This window comes from Falco punctatus (genome assembly GCF_963210335.1).
Source record: "Falco punctatus genome assembly, chromosome: 14".
In the NCBI taxonomy this organism is placed as follows: domain Eukaryota; kingdom Metazoa; phylum Chordata; class Aves; order Falconiformes; family Falconidae; genus Falco; species Falco punctatus.
The window spans coordinates 14,089,190-14,105,657 of NC_137594.1; the positions used below are offsets into that span (position 1 = coordinate 14,089,190).

General features: G+C 38.0%; 1 protein-coding gene across 1 annotated transcript in view; it reads right to left on the reverse strand.

Annotated features, from left to right (window-relative positions):
- URI1 (URI1 prefoldin like chaperone) overlaps window positions 1-16,468 on the reverse strand; it is a 44,634-nt gene that overhangs the window by 13,507 nt on the left and 14,659 nt on the right. Inside the window, exons 3-4 of the mRNA XM_080410802.1 lie at window positions 12,549-12,627; window positions 10,075-10,210 (exon numbers count right to left, since the gene is read on the reverse strand). Of these exons, the coding sequence (XP_080266928.1) occupies window positions 10,075-10,210; window positions 12,549-12,627 (215 nt within the window). The remainder of the gene's footprint in view (window positions 1-10,074; window positions 10,211-12,548; window positions 12,628-16,468) is intronic.

Here is a 16,468-nt window from a genome sequence, read left to right on the forward strand (position 1 = left end):
ACCGTAGGACAGGTTGCACAAAGCCTTCTATTAATGTTACCTGTAATATTCCCCCAAAGTCAATCAATTAAACTGTTCAGCACATGTCGCAAACCAAAAAGCTGACTTTTGAGGTCAACATGAAAATAAGGAAAAACTGTCTTTTTGAGTAAAAATCTTCTAGATAGAAAAACATCCAGGTGGAGAGTCTGGTTTAGTGTGACAAAATCAAGACGGGTATCTGAAATATACTGTTAAAAATCCTTTGAAACTTCATTCCTGTTACTATGTTCAAACATTTTTGTTATGACGGACAAGTGAAATATGCTTGTGCCCTAATAACTGTATTTTTACCGCAGAGCAGAAGGCAGACAGCTCTTCTGTCTGGGCAACTACGCTTTACAGCAATTTTGAAAACCTACTTTAAGAACTACCCAGTTCTTAGACATGAGTTCATTTCAGACAGTGCTTTCTATATCCCCTCGTGCCAATTAAATAATGAATCCTTTCAACAGCAATTTATAAAATATTAAAAACTTAAGTTTCACTTTTACCTTAAAGTTATCATAAAAAACAAACTAATTTGCAAAAGAAGAAGGTCATAACCGCCTGAAAAGGAAACACAGCTTTGCTAAGACTTAGGAATTGGGGGAAAGAGGGCACAATTAAAGCCTTATACTAATAATATTAATAGACTTGCACTCTTTGTTCAACTCAAAACTAATACAAATGCAAATTTTCAGGAGGGAAGACTTACTACATAAATTAGTTTCAACAGAGGATCTCTAAGACCTTGCACCTACTGGTCCTATATACCCTGAAGGAGCTAAAAGCCTTTGTGAAGAAGTAAGCTGATTTTCTATTTTAAAATTCTTTTTTGAAATCATTAAAGCAATACAAGAAGATGATGTCTCATACAGTACTATGAAGGAGGCAAAGAGATCCTCTCTACCATGGGATCAGCAAAGTCACACTCCAATAAACTTTTTTAAGCGGTAACTCAGTTCATCAATCTAGCTAGCTCCTTCTTCAGCACTGCTCCTATTTACAATATTTACATGATCACCAGTACTGTGGCATGTAAAAAACCTCATACACCTGGAATTATTTATTCTCACAGCATACAAGTATGGCAGAGCACCCTGCTATTCCCATTTTACAGACAGCAACGTGTAACGAGGGAAAACTTAACCACAAAATATTTCACGTCAAAAACTATTTTCGAAGTATTTTCTCAGTATTCTTACTCTTTACTTTAATTCTCCTTTTGCCTGTTAACTTTACTATTTGATTAAGCATCTCTCTAATCTAGAGGTTAATTCCAAAAAGTTTTAAGTACCTACATAGCTACTCCCCATACAGTTTTCTGGCTAGGGTATGCAGTTGTCAATGTTTCAGAGGCTGCATCTATTATAACAATAGGCCTTTCAGATAAGGATGTGTGAAAATAAATTAATAATCACAAAATGATTACAAAGTGCACTTAAGTAGACAAAACGAGTTTGTACTTGTACTTACAAAATAAAATCTACTTAGTGACCCAGGTTCTACAGACAGGTTCAGATCCCTCCTCCCCCTTGGCAATGCAGAAGAAGGAATTATGCATGAAACAGTCAAGCAAAACACAACTACCACCAAGCGTGTGAGATTACCCTCATCCTAATTTTAAGAGCATCAGTATTGTATGCATTTTACCCTGTTCATATTTCATAGTGTATCACATATAATTCCTTGAAAATATATTACTTGGAGTAAATAGTTTAGAAGAGAATTCTGCATTTCAGAGAAGGCTACTCAAACACGTCCATCCTTTCCAACAAGAAGCACAAAGACACAGCTCAGACTTTTGGAGTACTTCAAAAGCATTAGCCTCTAAACCAAACATCAACCTACGCATCGCATGCGTAGTCATCTCCATTAGTTAGGCTGTTTCTAAGAAAGAGCTTAAGATTCTCCCCTGGAAACTGCTCTGTGTTTGCACTTCCTAACACAATTTCCAAGAAGCACTGAACATCCGAGCGGTGCCAGCACACCCCCTTCAGCAGACATAGCTCCTTCCACGTGCCACCCCCTTACACAACTCCTTCCAGAGCCGCCTCGTCCCCCATCGGGCACAGCAGTGATCACCCCTCGCACGCAGCTTTTATTCTTCCGTTAATTCCTATCACCATCACCCACAGCTCTTCCTGGTGTATAACGCGCCCTCCAAAGTCCAAATCAAAAAGAGGTGGCGATAGTTTTCAAACAAAATGCTCCCATCTGTGCTTTCAGCTCTTGAAGGTAGTCTCAATATACATAAACGTCTAGCTTGAGACCAATTTTCCTCAGGCTTTTATTTTACATTCATAGTAAATGTAATGCTCAGCTGTTTCTTAAACACCACGAGTGTCTCAGTCATTGCCTGTGTATCTAAATCTTGTTCGACACCCACCTAGACTACGCTGCTCCTGGAGCGCCAGCTTGCCATGCCGCTTTCTGGATGGAAGCACGTTGGTTTGCTCCGTCAGGTTAAGACACCGAGCAATTACACACCGCGGTTTATTTTCAAAAGTTGTACCAGTATTAACTCCTCTGCCCAGTGCCCTGCGAGGGAGGTAAGTGCTACTCTCCACTGCTTTACAGATGAAGAAACAGACAGTTGAGGTGACTTGCCCCTGGCCACGCAGCCCGCCAGCAGCCAGCTGGGATTACCGCGGCGCTCTGTCCCTGCTCCATCCCTGCCCCGTCCCCACGTCCCTGGTCGGTCAGCACACGGAGCCTGCCCTGCCCAGACAGCCAGGGCTCCCGCTCAGCCAAAGGAGAGACCTTTCCACGGCCAGGGAAAGTCCTGGAAAAGGGCTCATGCACCTGACTGCAGGGGAAGCTCAGGGGTCCATGGTTTAGACCTGCCACTGCACATCCTAAAAGCCTCCAACCCCATCCACTGAAATGTAAAGTGTACCCTACCTAGCAAGAAACAATTCACTTTATAAACCACACGGATTTTTTTTAATTCACTGAGACCCCCATAAAAGTATCGGTAGAGTAAGAGAGGCTCCACAGTCTCCTCCTCTTACTACCCTGTGGCTTAAGCTTCTTAGAGCCTTTTAAGACGGATTGAACCAGAGGCTGTTGTCCAACTTTGTCACATCCAATAATCTGAGAAAAGTCTGACATGGCTTTCAGGTGAACCCAAGTAGTTCCTATTTACATGTCGCAGCGAAACAAAACCACTTGCAAAGACAGCTGAGTGCCACAGAGAAGCCAGAGTCTTTAGGACGATTTTCCAGGACCTCCAAAAGCAGAAGGTATTTGAATCAGACATCAGGATATGTAGATTTCCCCTGCGCAGCAGCCTTTGGATATTTACAGGCAGCAGGATTTCTTTACATTTAGATCATTCCTTCCCAGCTCCCTTGTTAGTCTGAAAGGACTTGACTGGATTTCCTTACACCACGATTAGCCATTTTTAAGAAGCAGCCCTCTGTTTGCTACATATACGCTGGTAGAGGAAAAACATAATTGGGGAACACATTTCATATTGTTGAAATGAAGTCCACCGAAGCCAGATTTTACAAGACATGACAACGTACTAATGCCAAACTGACACAAATACTCATCTATGCGTTTTGGCTTTAATGGGTTAATTAGCTTGGCTGGATACAAATTTTAATTATCTGAGTTTGACATTAATGTCCTTGGAGTGTTGTCTATAAGGATTTGGGGAATCATAGACGTTATTTTAGTTACTTCTGGAAACTGTGTGTTACACTGGGATTTAAATAGTAAGAACAGACAAGAATAGTGAGAACAGGTTGATCTATTTTGAAAAGTCAGACCGTGTGAAACAGGACAAACTGAGATGAAGCTGAAGCCTGGTTTACCTTGCTGGGTTCAGTCAGTCTTCAGGGGAGTCTCACAGATACAATGTAGAAGAAAAATACGGGAAAGTTAGGAAGTAATCTCCTTTGAGGATAGGACAGAAATTTTAGATTAAGTGTAACAAAGAATTCTGTATGCAACTGAGACTTTGAGTTAAGATCCCTTCATCATCTAACGCAGTTTCTCAAGTAGAAGGTAACAAGCCTTAAGATGGTTAAACACACAGAGCGTGTTTATACACGCCAGGGAGCAACCACCTACCTCAGACCTGACAGCGGCTCAGTTCCTCCAGAGTGAGAACTGAGCACGTGCACCTGAAGGCAGTAGCACCTCCCTGGTTCTCACTCTCCACCATCCCATTCCAGGTGCAGAAGGGGGAACCACAGAATAGCATTTTGCATGCTGAATCTTTGATCAGCATTTTCTAGGACAATTATGACTGACCCCTGAACAAAACAGTAATGCCTATCACGCCAAAGTGCAGCACTACGGTACAATTACCAGTACAATTTATTAACGGGTTGAGTTATGGCATGCTATTTGAAGTGTGTTACTTATTTTTTTGCTTTTAACAGCCTGCACAAGTAGATCAACCATCTGAGGATTTTTAACTATATTTTAATAAATATGCATTTAATCTGCAACAAAACAGAGTTGCAGCCAATAATTTTCCAACAAACTATCACAGGTTACTTAAAACAAGTAAAATCTGCAGTTCTGCAGAAAGTAGTATCTACTAAGAGCTTTTCAAAACACCCTACTCTTTCTGTCCTTTACTGTTCATTTTTCTACAGATGCATTTGTTTTAAGATTCAAAAGAGAATCCTGATTGCTTTTTGTGTATATGAATTTAAGCTCTCTTTGTGCTTGCAACAACATAAATAAATTCATTCTGCACTGGTTCTTTAAAACGCAATGCAACCCTTTGTGCAGTAGCTTTGTGCCTTTTAAAGACAACCTTCATTCTGCTTTCCACGTTCCCTTGGTATCAAAATCAAAGTAATTTGGATTTTTTTCTGTCAAAATTTGTACAGATAACTTGGCTTTAGGAATGCTAAGTAAATGCAACACATTTCTCTTTTAGGTTCACACACCTATGTAATCCCTAGAATCATACGACTACATTTAAATTCTTCCTAAATGAAGGAGGGTGGCATTCAGACAACTCCTCCGTTGCCCAGTAAGAATTATAAAAAGGTAGGGGGTTCTTTGATTCACAGCATGTAACTTACAGAAAGGAGTCTATTCCCCTTACTTTCTTCCACTCTGTTCTGGTTAAAATACCTAGCCTGTGGTCCTGTGAGAAACCAAACACCTCCTGGGAACTGCAGAGCAAATTTAGAGCACTTAACGCTCCACTGAATCAGCTCCTAACTTAACAAGGGTAAGGAAGGAACTGATGGAGGTTACCAAACTAAAAAGTGATAATCACAAAGAATAGTAAAAAAATGGTCAAAAACACCCTGACAGTAATTCTACAGCATGCAAAAAAAAACCCATTTTTTTTTAATTAAAAAAAAGCGCCACAGCTAGATTTCTTTGTAACATTGCCTGCATTTTTTGTCCTTCCCCCTCCAAAAAAAAGTGAGCAGGCAAGTTTGTGTTACGTTCTTTAGAATATAAAGGAAGTTATTTTCACCCTTGGATGAAACATTAAAACCTCTAAAGGCTCACTCATTCACAGATGGGAAATGGAAAGCCTTCCTATCATATATTTTGGAGACAATATCCTTTTTTCTGGAAATGCTGATAAGGAACAAATTCAAACTGGTCCTCATCTGCCTGGATCATCTTATTTATTAAAAACAATGGTGTCTTTTAAACCCTGTATACTAAGCTATCGGTCAATTTTGATTGACGCAAATATTTGTATTAAAGGTTACATACTGCGATTTACAATTGGGTACTATCACAATACTGTATGTTAATGTAATCAGTATTTTCATTTCATGAATTCATTTGCAGCATGACACTGCAAGGGTATTCTTACATATACTGAAGACACATTTGCTAAGTAGTTCAACAATTCTCCTTTAAGTGGGATTTTTTTTTTAATCTGATAAATTTTGAACACAATAAAACCACTCCTAGTTCTGTGTGCATGTTTTAATTTCCCATCTTTTAAAGTGTTTAGACACTTGGAACACCTAGCATACTGAATTAATCTACAAATATTTATAAGAAAAATCTATTTAATTTCTTTCTATAGTAACTACCACAGGGACTATTGTAATGAAAAATTTCCCATCTTAAAGAATTAATGCGATTACTGATATAGAGAAAAAATGTAATTTATATCATCACAAACACGTAAAAGATATAATCCCATATTCACAAAAAGAATCTTTATTCCCTCTTTGAATTCTGAGACAATACAGTCTTGCCTTGAGGAGAACAGAAATATTATGAAGTACCTTAAGCAAGATAATTGTAAGGGAAAAAAAGTACAATTGCATTATTGTTGTGCTAAACTGTGACATACTTAAAAAGCTAATTTCTTTTATTATAATGGAATTTGGTGTGCATATCCCTTAATCTACTTCACTATTTCTTCACATTTTTACACACAAACATGTGTAAAGTGTTTCCCATTATCTGTGCTACCTGGTTTAACAAACTGCAACAAATTTAAAACAATTAAAAATATACTTGGCAATTCCATAAACTTCACTAGATTTATTTTTTTAACATTTTTGAAACTAACTGAACATCTAGGATGTCACAAAAATGCACAGCAAATTAAAGACCTACAGCAACTCAAATATTACTCAGGAAGACATGATCAATATTTTATGAAAAAGTAACATTTGACATGACTGACTGTCCCAAATTTTACCAAATACATTTCAACCAATCACAATGCTGAACAGTTTGCATCTAAATCAAAAGCCAAGCAAACAAAAATGTATCCCCAAAATAGGCTTTCTACAGCTTCATCAGTTAAAGTACATTTACTTTTAAAATTCAGTACAGTCACCCTTCAATTATTCCTTTCAATTAAGTAAATTTTAACCAAGATATTAATCTGCTGCGGCTGGGCTTTTCTCTACTCCACAGAAGCAAACATTTTTTCACTCATTCTCCTTTTAAAAGCAAATTTAACAAAACTAAGAAGACAAAAAGGATGACCTAATTAGTACTAAGTAATATTTAAAGCTTTTATAAACAGTACACTCTTACTGCTACGCCTAACTTCCAAGGCTTTATAGTCGCCGATACTGTTGGATTTATTTGGCACTGTTACTGCATAAGCATGCAAATTCATATTGTTCATTCTTGTCTGCATCCAACACGCACAGAAGGAATCAAAATGTAAAAGTTTTCTGTGAACCTTGATTAAATTAACCGGTAGGGCAGGGGTGTCCTCAAAGGCAAACAGGGTCAACCCCTGGCGACCAGAGGTCTTCAATGGGCAGAGCCATGCAAAACTAGTCAAAGGTAATAAAGAAAACTCCCCAGAACCAGCACTCTGAAGTGAGTGAGTTATAGGAATCTCTTACCCTTTTCTACCTAAGAGCAAGTCCCACTAGAAAAGTTAAACCCCGAGCAGATGCTCTCCCACCCCTCTCCACTCAGGAGAGTGGGACACAAGGTACGGTAAGCAATGAAAGCGTGCGACTTGTATTTATTTCCTTACAACTCTTAATTTCTGTTAAAGCACTGAATTACTAGTGCTATACTACTTAACTTCATTTTGAATGGATTTGACCAGCTAGTTACAAAAAAATAGCCATCTAAATTAAATCTAGTAACATTGGGGGGGAAAATGTAGGTCACTGAAGAAACAAGCTATCAACAAATATTGCCAGCTTTCTGTTCAGGAAGCAATTTCAGCATGAGCCTTTCTTTGCTCTGCTCAGACTCCAATCCCTATATATCAAAGCCCTTAAGCACACACTGGCCTTAAGCACATACTTAAAAAAGCTTTGCTGTGTTAGGACCTTCCGACTGACACACAGGACATTTGGGACTGCTTGCGATGTAATCCACCGCAGTAAGCATGCCCTCTTTTCCAGCTTGTGTGACCTACTCATGAAAATTATGCCCAAAACAAAAAGATTACATACTAAAAATCAAATCACGTTGTGTCAATGTAAGGATAATGCCCAATATACATCACCCTGTAAACTATGAAGCCCCTGTGCTCACAAAATGCCAGTGAAATCGGAAGTCATGCCTATAAACATAACTACGGTGCAATACACAAAAGAGACTTTATACTAATATTTGTGAAACATCAGTCTATCGAATTGGTGCCACAAGTGACCAATTCACATTATACAGCAACGGCCTACAGGTCTTTCACGTACATAACTTTTTTCCTAATTAGAATAAACTAATAAAATCTCCAATATTCTCCTCTAAGTCGCCCTCATTTAGTGTGAAAATGGTCAAAAGAGTTTATCCGTTGTATTTTTCAAAGGAGAAAACTCTATCTATGAAAGAATTTTTTTTTTTCAGAATCATGTGTACTAGTATAGTTTTTATCATCCAAAACTGAAAATAGTCCTTTAAATAAGAAGTTTTTAGTTAATATCAGTGTTTTGGAGCCTCCCACTGGCAGCCATCACACAGCTGAAGTGAACTATCAGCTGAATGGAGGGTTTATATCCAGCATCGATGACAATTTTGTTTTAAAAGAAATTAGTATCTCTGAGTTCGTGTTTTAAATGCAATTTAAAAGAACATAAAGGAAAGAATCTAGCACTTATTGTGTGTCTCCCAGCAGACTACTTAATGTTCAAACATCTACTATGCAAAGGTCAAATGATTTCACTGAATGTAATGGTGACGAAAATATTCTACAGCACTGAAAAAAGTATCAGATGATCAAGGAAAAAGATATGGACCTGAGATCTCACAAGAGTCATAATAAATAATGTAGACTCAGTTCAGTAAGAAAGAAAATTGCAAAGCTGTGTCAGGAGAACCAGATTAAGGAAGATAATAGGTGAAATACGAATTATACACTTTTGGCAATGTTCTTAATAAAGGAATATTTTTAATTAATACAGCAAATGATTTTTTATTAAAAAACCCGACTTCTCTTACACAAATATTGTTTGCACAGATTTGAAAAAAAAGCAACACGAGTTTTCAGATGGGGAACCTCTAAGTTATTCTGCTGCAGGCAGCAACATGGATAGCTGAACTCAAAAACCCAGTGTAAATAGTTGTGATAGTTGTAACATACGCAGGGTAAAGCCACAGCGAGTACTTGTTCAGGAATAAGACAGATTACATGTAAAACCAACATGAAAAAAATTTACTCACACACTTATCTGAAGCAAGCAGCAAAGGCTAATAGGTACCAATTTATTTTCCATTTTATTGTGCTTTTCCTTCCTTGACATCTACATCTAATATTTTAGGCTCTCGTTCCTTCTAACATAAAAGAGGTTCCAAAGTGCACCGTGCACACCACTTGCTGGTGGTCCTGGCCCTTGGAAGCCAAGGTCTCGCCACCAATCAACAAGGGCTGGAAACAAAAGCAGGAATTGCTATATGCCTCTGCGATATGCTGCTATGAAAGATGAAATTGGTGGTCACCAACAGCACTTGATCAGAGGAGATCCGGTGGATCTCTCCACACCAATGGATAGGAACATCAAGGGCAGGAGGCAGAAATGCAGCTAAGTAGCAAGTGAGAAAAAAAAAAACAGCAAAAGTAAAGCATGCACAGAGGGAGAAGAAAGCTGGAAAACGGTACAGAGAAAGGAAAAACAAAAACCAAAAAACCAGAGGACAAGGCAGCAAAGGAATACAAGATGAGACAAGGGAACAAAATACAAGGACTAAGATAACTAAAAGGGTAAGTACAATGTGACGTTCACTTTCTGGAAAAGAATACAGCGTTTCTCACATTAAAGAAAAGTGAAAGGGTTTTTTTAGTTTGGTTTGTTTTTTCTTTTTTTTACTTTTGTGTATAATAAACAAACAAATCTTGACTGATCTTGTATTCTAACATCTAATGTCAAAACCCGAACTTTGGCAACTTAAGCTGATCATTTAAAAAAAAAAAAACAACCTCTGGCTAGATGTTTAAAAAAAATTAGACACGCAATAAAATACCAAGTAGAGATGGAAAATAAGGTGCTAAACTGACATTATGTAATCTGAATGAGACTTCCGTTAGCGAGCCCACAAAAAAGAAAGTGTAGATGCTACTAATTTTATACATTAATACAAAGATACATACTTTAACTATTAAATTATGTTCAGAAACATACATACGTTTTTTTCTGTGCTCAACTAGCGCAACAGCCTGCTTTGCTGAGCATTTTGAAAACCAGTTGTCCCCAAGCAGAACAGTAACCTCATTGGTGTGGACCAGTTTTCCTGGCATGAAGGCAAGAGGACCAAAAGGTACCTGTCAAAGGCACAGAAGACACTGCTGAAAATCACTAATGAAAATAAAACCTAGACAGTCTTTCATGTCTTTAGTTTTTAAAATAAAGTAAAATAACAGAGTTAAGGAAATAAAAATTCTACAGTACTTGTTTAATGTATAACCCTTCATAAATACTGAAATGCCCAGATATATTTGAATTTAGTATTGTACTTACAAAATCTGAAAAGCGGTATTTAACCGCACAATTACTCTGTGACACAAAACTATAGTATAGCTGAATGCTCATATGGAAAACAAATCCACTTAATCTTAACATGTAAGTCTTGATAATAAAAATACTATCCTTTAGGTGAGTTATGTATTTGTTATACACAGACTACATTCATTTCCCAGAAGAGCAAGTTTAGCTTTGCTAGAATCTTTTAAATACTGACTAAGGTCAACTCAAAGACGAGTTGCTTCTCTCAGTATCTGTCTTGCTAATAGTAAGTACCTAGAAACCTCAGTGTAAGTTTGTGGGGCTAACAGCAGGATCGCAGGTTGTGCTGAATGAATCTCACTGTGTTTCATCATTCACCGGTATGCAGACCTCAACCTTTGAGCGATGCTCCACCAAGCAACACCCATCCTCTGACGTCTCTCCACGCACAGGAACAATACATAAAACCAGAATACTTCCGACAGGAGTACACCAGTGATAAACACATTAGATTACTTTTAGAGGTGCTTCTTAAAATGGGTAACCCTCACTTTAACATGCATTACAATGTATGGGACATTATTTCTATAAATTAAGAAGCCTTCCAGAGCCCACCCTTTACAGACAGTGCTTGGGCAAGTCCTATCCCTGCGGAGGAGCCTGGGCCACCCTCACTCCTGTCTCCAGCACCAGCCCCCTGCATTCTTACCTACTGCCACCTGCCTGCGTGCCCTTGGGCTTCAACAAAGAAATCAGAAGACCAAAATCAAATTGAAGTTAAAATGGAGGCGGCAAAATGCCAAGAACCACATCCATGTCAAGACTTCTCTTTCTTGGGGTCAAAGAGATCTGTCTCGGCCAGTTTGTATCCCTTCCTTCTACTTCACTCCTCTGCCACATTTATTTCCTCAGGACAGCCACTTATTTGCTCATCACGCTTGTGCTGAAGCAGACACCTGGCCTAGTGGATCTGTTTCCTTGGAAAGTGATCTTCCCTAGCTTCAGCATCCAAGAGGAAACCAATGCTTCAAGCAGTTGTGCAGCAGGCAGGATCCCGACATTAAGACTATGCAGAATGTGCTTTTTCTACACGTGTACCCTTCCTGACTTGGTTTTCAAGTAGCAGATTGCACCATTTGCCTGTTCACTCTTCCCCCAAAATGATGAAAGCAAAATTGAAAACATATGAAACTATTTGGCTAACAGGATAGGAACTATTTATATACATTTAAAATAACAGATGTGAGTTGACATTGTGCTTTAACTAAGAATAAGCCCTATCTAGCTTTTTTAAAGCTAGCGTTTTTCCTTCAAAACAACACCGTCTTTTTGCTTTACATCCTGTGGCCACACATACACACATGGTAAATGGACTATACACATAAAAATCCAGAACTGAATCATTAGCACAGGAAAGGAAAACACTCTCTTTTCCCACATGGTAAGTGTACTCACTCCAACACCATCTTACTAACAACTCAACTCTATACGCTGAACCAGGCTGCCAAGGAAGAAAGCAGTCAGGCACTTTTTGCTGAAATTAGCCATTCAGTTATTTACAGTACAACTTCCCTCCCTTCAAAGATATATCTTGAATTGGACTTGAGAAGGGAGGAGGAAAAAAAGAAAGAGAGAAAGGCCAATTTGGTCAAAACTCTGGTGAGCACAAGCCAACAGGGTAAAGTTTACACAGGGAGCTGTGCAGTTGTTATGGAAGATTCAAAGCACCAGAAAAGATTGCTACGTCAATGTGAAGATCAGTGAAACAAAAATTAGCAGCACCTTTTTATGTAAAAATCAATGTTCTAGGGTTTATTTCCATGAATCAGGAAATACTACGGCCACTTTCTTCTCAGGAAATGACTAAGTACTGTAATTCAGTCATAATTATAGTTTTCTATACAATAGATTTACATATCAAACATGTCAGGTTTTGTGTTAGCATTTATGTCATCAATTCTCGGTTGTCAGTAACACTGTAATTTATAATGGATTTCAAAGAAAAGAAATAGAAACAAAAGTTTAACTATTATCATAATAAACTTAACATTTCGAAGTATTACATGGCAACCTAAATAACACCTCACTGCCAGTGCAGATGCTTGAGTTACTAAAAATTTTAGCCATTTTCTTGTGTGAACTCTACACCATACATACCATGATATCATAGGACAGTTTGTCAGGCAGCGTACGGAGTCGTTCCTGAAGAGCCTCATAATCGCTCTCCACCTTCTTCCTGTTGACAAATTCAAGCTGATTCAATTTCATATCTAAAGTAAAGAGTTAATGTTTTCCTGCTAGTAATTCAACAACACACAAAAAATACAGAAAAATAAATTATTTTATGATTAAACACATGCAGTTGAGAGATTAATAACTTATTTATAAAAGACTCAGGGTGACAAACATAATAGCTAGATTATTTAAAATAACATGTATTACAATAGGGACATGATTATTTTAGGCTGTGCATGTCTCTTCCTGAATTTGATTTTTTTTATGGTGCAAAGAATCAGTTCATTCACCAGGATTTGGCATTTCTCACTCCATGCTCAAATTTAACAGTTATACAACCATCAATATTTAGAGAAGTAACTAAAAAAACAGTTTCTAAGAGGCAAATTCTTCAAAGTATCAGTTGTAATAAAGAATTCATGACCTTGGTTTGAGCTGACATAAACGGGCAAAATTTTAATTAATTCTGATTTTCGCGTGAAGTTTGTGTTCCTACCAAGAGTCAGCACTCCTAAAAGATGGCTTGATCACTGGGGTTCTGTCGCATCTTCAATCCCTGACAAGGGACAATACAGATCAGAAACATCCCTTCTGCTGCTTCTCTATCCAAATGGTAAATGAGGCTCTGGCCACACGTTGCTACCCAAGACAGAAATGGCTCGGTGAACTTAAGACAAACTACTCCCAGGGTAGAAACCTGGCTCTTCAGAGGACTTTGCAAGATACAACATCTCAGTCACCGCAGGGATCTTCCTTTGTGTGCAAAACAAGCAACTACAGTCCCTCTAAAAAAGCCTTCTTTAGTGAAGACATTCTTAAATACTTACATTCTGCTCGAAAAAGTCTTTTAATGGACCATTGCCATTCTGAAGATGGTCAGAAATCAGCTCCTGCATGAAGTAGCTGGCATATAAATGTCAGGTTTGATGATATTGTTTACTTGTACTTCAAAATAGTAAACATATATATGGTAGTAAATATTGCAATAAAAGGCAACTGAAAGCACGGAGCAGCACAGTTAACAACGATGACCCAAGATGCAAATTACAGGTTTTCTGAGGATGATTCAGGAAAGCAATCTATAAATGTGCTGAAAAATGAATGTCATAGTTGATAACACAACTCTTAAAATATTATCATTGATTTTCTTAGATTCATAAGCAGAGTGAAATCTTCTTCAGCATTCGTTATGAAAAATTATCTGATAATCCTATGTTTTGACTCATTTGCTTCCACAGTTGAACTTTGCTGTTATCGCCCTACTTTATACCTAGAGTACTTCATGTTTTAAGTTGTTGAACTGGTTCTGAAAAAAAGAATTTATTTTTTTATGCCACTTGGACATTAAAACGGTATTCCATAACTGACTTACAAAAGATGCTTGCTGCTGCTTTGGTTGGACAGCAGATTTCTCCCAGCCATTTTAGGCAAGTTTCTCTGTCCATTGCCCACATCGAAGTGAAAACAGAATTCACTTCCTTCAAAGAGGAGGGACAAACTCATGACTCTTAACAAAAGTCGCGGAGATGAGATGGGTGGGGGGACCAATATAATGACAACTTGGTGTCAGCAATAACAATTAGTTATAGTTGTAGAATCCAGCCTTTGCCTCACAGCGATCTGTATTTGAGAAATGGACACTGATGCACCCCGACCATCCACCAAAAAAACAAACACGATCCCCAAGCAAAAGGCCTTGCCCATGTCTCAAACGTGAAGAGAAGACTCCACGGGAAGAGAATAGTATGAATATCCCCCCACTCGCAGCAGGATTAAACATTCCCATTGTTTCATAGCTGAAAGTCACTCAACATTTTTTCATTAATCTGAAAAGAAGATACTGCCTTTAAGGTCTGACTGCTGCCCATTACTGAATAATCTGATTAGGGTACAGGAGAAATCACTTGCTACAAAAGCTATTTTCTTTACAGAGCAAAATATGTTTCTTTTTCCAGCAGGACTATTGCCCTTTGCTGATCAAAACTCCACCACGGGAATCTCTGAAAGTGTGGCCGCATCCTAAACTGGACCACGGAGATAAAGAAAATTAAAATCAATCCTTTTAATTAATTGGTCTGAAACAGCATTACTTAAAGAAAGAAGCTGATCTCCCTCTTCACCTATAGCTGATGGTCACAGGAGCTCCGGGGTGCGCCGGCATTATGCTCAGTCCCAAGGTGCAATGAAGAACCAAAGTGAACTGGGAGGATGAATACTGGGACTTCTATAAACACGTCCCTAGAAGGGGAAATGCACGTCTAGATGTTTAATCCCACACCAGACCCATTACTGGAGTCATGGCTTTAGAAATACACTTCAAAAAGTGTACGAAAAATGAAAAAGAGAATAATGGAAATATACTGAAGCTGAGCATTTTAAAACCCTATTGTTATTCACCCAATTCTATTTAACATTCTTCTGTGTCACTGACTACTTAAAAGGTCTTACATGAACAAATTACTCAGTTGAAACAAGAGCACTCAGCTCTTGCACAATCAAGATCTAAACAAGGGTACTAAATTTTAAATAATTTTTATAAAGATTGTACGGATGCTGTATAAACTGCTTTTTCCACACAAAAGGCATCAGTAAGTTAGGTTTTCCTTTTGACATTCTGTGCCTCAAACCCCCAAGTTCACAGGGCCATGGTCAGAGTTTGCATAGAAGCAAACACACCTGCAACTCCTTCCACAGCCAGCCCTCCCACCCCACGCCACAAACCCCAGCTATTTTGATAAGAGGAAATAACTGTCACAACCTTCCAAACTTAAAAATCTGTTCAAATGTTAAGGTTTTCTGTCAAGCAGTTTATTTCTGAAAAATACTGTCTCTTAGTAAAAGAACGTACATGCAGAATTTCACACAGGACCAAACTGGTATGGACACTGCAAAGCTCCTGAGAAAGTATGTCTGCTGGGGATATTCTGCCTGACTTCACCACAGCAGCACCAGTAGGCACTTCAATAATATTTCCCTTATTGAAAATTAATGCAGTCTCTGAATTTTAAACATAAATGAAACATATTAGTTTTAGATTATTTTTGCAAGCCAATAGTCAGAATTTAATATGATGATGTGTATAGATTGCCTTGATTTTTTTCCTCTTATCCAGTGCTTGCAGCCTATGTGCATTTAAACTAAAAACATTTGATACACACTAAATATAAATTATTTGCTTGGAGATCTTTCAGGCATGAAGAAAAAGCCTCTTAAAATAAATTTAAAATATTATATGCTTGATGGTGTATAACCAAAGGTTTAATCTCACCACTAAAGGGGCAGTTGCTGTGATTCTGCAATAACCCTGCAGACAATAATCAAGACAGCTCCTGTTGTTCTCTCAGTAAAATCATGGTAAACACAGCATGGATATATTGTAATTTGATATCTGTAAGATCAACTGCTATATCTCACAGTAACTCATAATATAAGATTTCATTCACCATTAAATGTACATTTTCCTCAGATGCCATACAAAACTATTATTTACTAAGCATGTTTTCTATTAACCATAGATTGCCAACAGAGAAAAAAGTGCCCAGAGATAATTTTTTTACATAACAAACCATTTCTTTCTAAGCATTACAAACTAAGCTTTATCACATACTTTTCTGAGAGGGGAAAAACCAGGGAAACATTACTTTCACATTGATCTAGCACATGGAAGGTGGGGTGGCGGGGCAGAATTTCCCTATGTGCTCCATAGTTAGAAAGAAAACAAGAATAATCAGTTCTACCCTGGGAGTACCTTTTCACCCATCAGGCAAATTCAGCATTCATCCCACAAGGTTACTTGGGGAAAAACAACGAATGAGCTGGGTATTTAGAACAGGAGTATAAAC